Genomic DNA, 7,479 nt, shown 5'->3' with positions numbered 1-7,479 from the left:
TCTGCACCAGATCTACCTATTAAATGATTAACCCAACCGGACCTGTGCAACATGTTTCACAAATAAATCCGATCAAATAGGTTTAGCACATCTTAAATAAATTAAGTAGATTTTAAACATGTTAAATATGGCTTAAATGCATAGACCATGACCCGATAAACATGCCAAATGACGTTAAAGAGGTCCAAAATTTCAACCTAAAATCAACCTATTTAATCACCGAATCTAGGCATATCAATCTTTTCATGACCAAACCAATTTCATATCAAATTCAGACTTATTTTAAGAAGGTTGATAACGAATTGGAATAGCGGGTTAAATTGCCACCCCCAGTTAAAACTAACCATAAAAACAAAACTAGCTAAAAGTAAAAGAAAAAGAAAGGACGCTTTGACAGCCCTCAACATTGCCACGTAGCAGATTCATAGAATCTCCTGTCCACCCTCGATTCCTTCGGATCCGTATCCAGATCTGCACAACCTTGACGTTAAAACCAACCATAAATGCAAAAGTTGCCAAAAGCGAAAGAAAAGGACTCTTTTTTATTTATTTTGGATACAAAAGAAAAAGACTCCTCGCCTTCCTCGTTGTATAGTTTTTTCGGTAAGATTTTTTATATATAGCAATACAGATGTAGATGAGGGATCCTTTGTTTTATATACTCTCTTGGTGGTGCCAAAGCTATTTTGGTGTTTGGTTTCTCGTTGTCTTGTGGAACCAGGCTCGATGGATGCGGGGGTACGCGATAAGCCGCAGGAAGCGAAGGAGAAGTCCATCGACGATTGGCTTCCGATCACGTCTTCCCGGAATGCCAAGTGGTGGTATTCGGCGTTCCACAATGTCACCGCCATGGTCGGCGCCGGTGTCCTCAGCCTGCCGTATGCTATGTCGGAACTTGGATGGTAGGAAGGAGAGAAGAAACTCTGTTCTTGAAATCATAGTTTTGAAGGTTTGGTGTTTGATGGTTGTTATTAGCGTGACTGTGTTTTGATTTTGGTTAGATGATTTTATTTTGTGCGATATTTTTTCTTTTTTATTAAGTTTTTGGGCAGGATCGATCTGTTTCAGATAATGGAATGATGTTCTCAAACTAGTACCTGTTTGATTGTTTCAGAATCTGTTTAAAATAAAAATAGTTTCTGTTCTTTTTGTTAAAATATTTGATTGTAGATTTCATTAAAAAAAGTGTTTCTAGATTTTGGGCTAATAACTCAATTTTCTATGTTGCGATAAAAAAAAAAAAATGGTTTCTTTTCCTTTTATAGTAGTGAATATTGAAAAAGTTATACTATTTGCGTTTACGTATTATTTCCTTTTTTTGGGGCTACAGATATATTATCCTAAGACCATGCCTTTCTAGAAGAATAAACTTTTCCTTGATATACTCATCTTGTATTTGTATATATATCTCTGTAATTTTGATCCAATGAATTTTTGGTGTGCAAAACTTTGCTTCCCTTTCCATCAAAAAAAAAAAAAAAAAAAACTTTCCTTGATATCCTAGAATACAAAATAATGCTTTCCAAAAAAAGAAATCTATTTTTCAGCGGAATCTAATTCTTGCCTTGTATTAAAATAGGTCTTGCTGCCAGCTTAGAATTTTTGTTTATTTCGCTAGCATGTTAATATTCACCTTCTATTTTTGCCTAATTTGTAAGGTAATTAGTCATGACCTATCTGTTAATTAGAGAACAAATCTGCTAAATCTCTTTGTTGAATTTAAAGTTAGAGAAAAGCTTAATCCTTATTAATCATATAAAATATATTTATGACATAAGTTGGTTAAGTTATAAAAGTGCATTTACATTTGGAGGATCTCTTAATACTCATATTTGTTCTTACTTAACTCAGTAGATGGATCCTATATGAAATGGTGTATTAAGGATCTTATAATAATATTGATATTTGTTCTTAACTGATGGATGAATGAAATAAAAAAAAGAAACCGTCTATTGGTTTGCTGTGAAAGATTAATGGCTTGTCCTCCTAATGTGCAATTGAGCAGGGGACCAGGCACTGTAGTCCTAATCCTATCATGGATCATCACCTTATATACTCTCTGGCAAATGGTAGAGATGCACGAGATGGTACCTGGAAAGCGATTCGATCGATACCATGAGCTTGGGCAGCATGCCTTTGGAGACAAGCTTGGTCTTTGGATTGTGGTGCCTCAGCAGCTTATCGTGGAGGTTGGCGTGAACATCGTCTACATGGTCACAGGAGGAAAATCTCTAAAGAAGTTCCATGATGTTGTCTGCCCTGATTGCAAGAACATCAAACTCACCTATTTCATCATGATCTTTGCCTCGCTGCACTTTGTTCTCTCCCAACTGCCCAACTTCAACTCAATTTCGGGTGTCTCCTTGGCAGCTGCTGTCATGTCCCTCAGGCACATACTCTTCTCTATGATGCTAAAGCGCCTGACTTTTCTCTCTAACTCTATATTATTACATGTTTGGTAACATTCCTTTAGAAATCATTAGTGGCAGTAGCTTTATTAAAAGTGATTGAAATAATGTGAGTTTACTTGTTCTCTGTCTGTTCTTCTGATAGTAATAAAGCGTGTGTTTTTGTATGCTAAAAGGACAAATTATTATGTGCTTTTCCATATTTCTAGAGAAGACTACAAAGGTATTTGTTTGTCTTTTGAAACTTTAAAATTTCTCTTATTGAGTAGAAATTTCAAATTTCATGACACTTTGCCTTCTTTTTGGCTTTGCGAATATATATTCCTACAAATTCCTGATGTAAATTTTCGTGTAATTTGAAGTCAAGAAGCCTAAGATTTTATATGTTTGGAAATAAAATAAAAAAAATATAGAAGTACAGCCTAAAGGAGTATTTGCTTCAACATTTGAGGTTTATCAGCTTTCCACTGAAAACAATTGAGAAATAAATCATGAATGAGTAAAATTTTTTTAGATTTCTCAAAGCTTTGATATCTGTTTTTTTTTTTTTTTTTTAATGTGGAATTATTATCTAAAACTCAATTGCTCTCTGTGACTTATTCATTAATTCTTATCAGTTACTCCACCATTGCTTGGGGAGCTTCTGCCGCCAAAGGGAAGCAAGAACATGTGGAGTATGGTTACAAAGCTTCAAGCACGGCAGGGACTTTCTTCAACTTCCTCAGTGCGCTTGGAGACGTTGCTTTCGCATATGCTGGGCACAATGTTGTCTTGGAGATCCAGGCAACTATACCTTCCACTCCCGAGAAGCCATCAAAGAAGCCTATGTGGAAGGGTGTCGTTGTTGCCTACATTGTTGTTGCCATTTGCTACTTTCCTGTTGCTCTGATTGGGTACTGGGTCTTTGGCAATGTAGTCGACGACAACATCCTCATTACCCTGGAAAAGCCAAGGTGGCTGATTGCCATGGCCAACATGATGGTTGTTGTCCATGTCATTGGGAGCTATCAGGTATATGGCTTCTTGCAATCGATATTCTGAAAACTTCAGTCACATTTAACAATCCAGGAAACTTGACTTCGATCGGATGTAAATTGTAATATTTTCAAACATTCCATGAAACAATCAAAAAAAAAAAATGTTTGACACTTCAAGATGGAATATGTGCAAATATTGTCTTCATAAGGGAATCAAATGAGTGGTATCATAATAAATTTGAGAAACAATTCTGTAATTCATACATTTCACAAAGAAAGAAAAATGAAAAAGGAGACAGTGCTTTAATTTATTTCGATGTTAACATGATCTTTTCATGATAAAGATCACTGTGATTCTCAGGAAGAAGTGTTAGTATGTCACTTACAACTCTAACTGATTGCCCTTATATTGAGTAAAATTACGAAGGAAACAAGTGAAAATTATTTTCAGCACACTGATAGCAATAAATTGAACACGTTCTGATCAGTGATTATAAATATTTTCATTTTTTTTTAAAAAATGATGTCTTATTATTCATTGTACAATGCTTTGTCAAAATAGATCCAAAACAACAGTCGGCAAAAATGGTTGCATCTATATATATATATATATCTTTTAGTGATTCTTTCATGATTCCGGCAACAATGCTTGATTCCCTTGAATTTTATTTTTGATAATCACCTCTTCATTTTTCTCTCATAACCTGAACTGTTCAGTAGGGATATGCAGAGATAAAAGCGTATCATGTGTACATTTCTCTCTCGTTCCTTTCATGACAGTAGTTAGTAGTCTGACTTTTTCTCGAATTGCTAATGCAGATTTATGCCATGCCAGTGTTTGACATGATAGAAACTGTACTGGTGAAGAAACTCCATTTTCCTCCGGGTCTTATGCTTCGATTAATTGCTCGATCTGTATATGTTGGTAATGACCCTCTCCTTTAGGCCAATACATATGTACATCATTTTTTTTGTGACATATAAGTTTACTGATTTATTATTATCATTACACATCATGCCCAGCATTTACAATGTTTGTTGCTATAAGCTTCCCTTTCTTTGGTGGGCTACTTGGATTCTTTGGAGGATTTGCATTTGCCCCGACTACATACTTCGTAAGCCCCTAAAACCTAAGATCATTCTTGAAACAGGACATACTTTTTTCATGAACATTGAGATGCTAAGGGAACATAAGTAGTGTTTCAAATGCAGAAGCTGTCGTTAAGTTTTTAATTTCCATTAGCGCAGTAGAAGTACTGATTCTGATCTAAAATCTTTTTGCACAGCTTCCCTGCATCATGTGGCTTGCCATCTACAAGCCTAGACCGGGTAGTTTATCTTGGATCACTAATTGGGTAAGCCTGCTCACTCTAGGTGGTTTCATTTTACCTGCTTTATGGTCATCAAGCTAATCCGATTTTGTTTTCATGTGCTTCAGTTCTGCATCATAATTGGTGTGCTATTGATGATTTTATCACCCATTGGTGGACTAAGGCAAATCATAATCCAAGCAAAGAATTATCAATTTTTCTCATAAACTGCCAGTCAAGAATATTAAGGAAACGACAAGGGAACAATTTGAAGTCAGGTGATGGAAATGACGAAATGTTCATTCATGTTACTAAGATCATTTTATTTGATGATAGGGCAGGGTAGCCTGATATGTTTGAAAAATAAATAGCGTCAGCTTGGAATTAGATGGATGTTGATGTCTCAAAGATACATCCTTTTAGCTGTTCCTTCTGTGTTAAAGATTATTACTATGTTTATTATTCATATATACTAGTAAATGCCATGGACCATAAGGCTTTTCATGATCAAGTTCTTTAAGTGAGAAGCTTATTCTAGACTGCATTATTTGCCAGTAATTTTTTTTTTAAAGGATGGGCCTGCCGTTGAAAAGAAAAGTGGGCTGCATAAATAAATGAGGAACCACTCGACAAGGATCTTATAAAATGGATTTGTTTGCTGTGACAATGTAGGCCTCAATGACTTGTAGAGTCGATTGTCTTTTGTTTTTCAACGAGAAGACTTCTATTAGTCAAAATAGAATATAGAAGGATGCAAACTTATCATTGTCTTAATAATCATGAGGGTTGAACCGTTCAGTATTTTGAATCCATGACCTCCAGATCACGGTGGAGCAATCTTACCATTGCACCAAGGTTCCCTCTCTAAGAAAATGAAGGCTGTGAATATATTAAATTATCTTAGCTTGGTACCCATATTAAATTGCAATATTTCCCTCCAGCATTTGTTTTGGTCTGAGGTTCTTGATGAATCATGGCAATATTCAAATAAGCCATGAACCAACCAGCAGAATTTCGTACAGAGATAAAGGTGCCGCCAATGGTACTGAATCAATTCATTTTTTTCCTTAGCATCTAAGGCTTGACATCTCATCTGTGAAAAAGTAATAGCATCAAGAGACAAGAACCCAAGATTCTCTATGAAATGAGGAAGTTGAAGAAGAATATATATTAATTGAGACACATATTCGATGCTATCTTTGAGAAAGAAGCATAAGCCTCATGATGTTGTGTTCTGATTGAGATCTTCAAAGAGCTCGAGATGATAAGAAAATGCCTCAAAAGCCACTTTGCAGCACCTTTCGCAACAACCCATGCACATAGCACATCTAGGCTATTCCAATTACAACGCAAGATAGGCAGCTCAGTGGTGCACACAGACAGTAACAATTAAAAAAAAAAAAAATCAAATAGGAAAAATAATATATTTATAAAAAGCAATGGATTGGACTGGTAGCAAGGACATATTTACATGTCTATGGATGTACAACATGCATTTTTTGTGTTGTTGCATCTATGCTTGTGGATTTTAACTCAAAGCACCTATAACCCCTCCAAGAGGAGGGAGAGCTACAGGATGAGTGGTCTTCATAAGCAGTTTGCGATGAAGGAACAGCCAACTACATAATTTCACCATAAACAGCCCACAGTACAACAATTCTTTCAAAATTTTGGAACATGGATAATAAACTTTGAAAATGCTTAATTTCGATAACTTGCATCATAAAACTAAATACAATCAGATTTCTAATATTGTCTACTCATGAAATGTCATATTTCTATTCAAGTGAATGTGACTTTCTCCCTGTGCTCCTCTTGTTTAAAATCTGGGACAGCTTTCTGGTGATGATGCATTGATGAATACCACATCTGAAACTTCTTCCCTTAAAGGATTCCAAGGAGCAAATGAGTTATGCATGTCCCATAAAAATATTAAGCTACATGGCATTTCTTTTTGGACCAATGTTGCTATCAGTAGTTTCTTTATGAAAGAGGTTGGTAAACTAGGCAATAGAGCTACCATCAGAAAAAAATGGAATAGAGCAGCGGGGCACACTATCTCCAATTAGATAAGTGTTTTTTTAAGCATTTAATGGGGATAATTTGTCCATTATTTTTGCAAAGATGAATGGTGATGCATTCACCCTTATGTTAGAAGTAGTTGATATGTAGAGCTTTTAATGTAATGGTTTTTCTCCGGATATTCTTTTTCTCTCCCTTCAGTAAGTAAATAGTGAGTAGAGATTGCCACCATTTGATCAAGGTTATGAACTGATGAGGGAAAAAAGCAATCGCAAAAAGTTACTCGGAAAGATAGAACTCAATCACAATAGACAAAAAAACTAAAAGCCATATAACAAGAGGCCTCTTAAGACATGAGCAGCTCACCAAAAAAGTAAAAACAAATAAAGAAGAGGGTCAACAAAAGAAGATCAATGTAAACAAAAAGGACTGGCCAAGAGTAGAAGAGGGAGGACTGGTGGCAACATGGGCATAGCAATAGTCTACCAAACAACAAGGGGAAAAACCAAAAGAAAGTTGTCATTCCAGAGGTAGAAAACCCTAATCACATGACCCATGCACGACCTCCCCTCAGTAGGGTCCATAAGTGCACGAGCTACCAAACCACATTATGCTTAAAGACAATCTAAAGTAACATTAGTATGGATTCATATATCTATTTGAATTCATATCAAGATGACCCATAAGAAATCTTTTTTGGCAAGTTCAAAATAAATGACCACCATGTCATTAAATTAGCAAAATCCAAAATTACGTGCCACT

General features: G+C 35.6%; 1 protein-coding gene across 1 annotated transcript; it reads left to right on the top strand.

Annotated features, from left to right (window-relative positions):
* The first annotated feature begins 664 nt into the window (after nt 1-664).
* On the top strand, nt 665-5,224 carry LOC105053311 (lysine histidine transporter 1). The gene is made up of 7 exons (XM_010934411.4): nt 665-902; nt 2,006-2,389; nt 3,026-3,419; nt 4,205-4,310; nt 4,409-4,500; nt 4,672-4,740; nt 4,824-5,224. Exons 1-7 carry the CDS (start codon nt 727-729, stop codon nt 4,920-4,922), a joined length of 1,320 nt encoding a protein of 439 aa, XP_010932713.1. The 5' UTR covers nt 665-726; the 3' UTR covers nt 4,923-5,224.
* Nucleotides 5,225-7,479: the final 2,255 nt, after the last annotated feature.

This window comes from Elaeis guineensis, chromosome 10 (assembly GCF_000442705.2).
Source record: "Elaeis guineensis isolate ETL-2024a chromosome 10, EG11, whole genome shotgun sequence".
NCBI lineage: Eukaryota > Viridiplantae > Streptophyta > Magnoliopsida > Arecales > Arecaceae > Elaeis > Elaeis guineensis.
The sequence above is the reverse complement of the archived record's forward strand: the minus strand, read 5'-3'. Positions and strand labels throughout refer to the sequence as shown.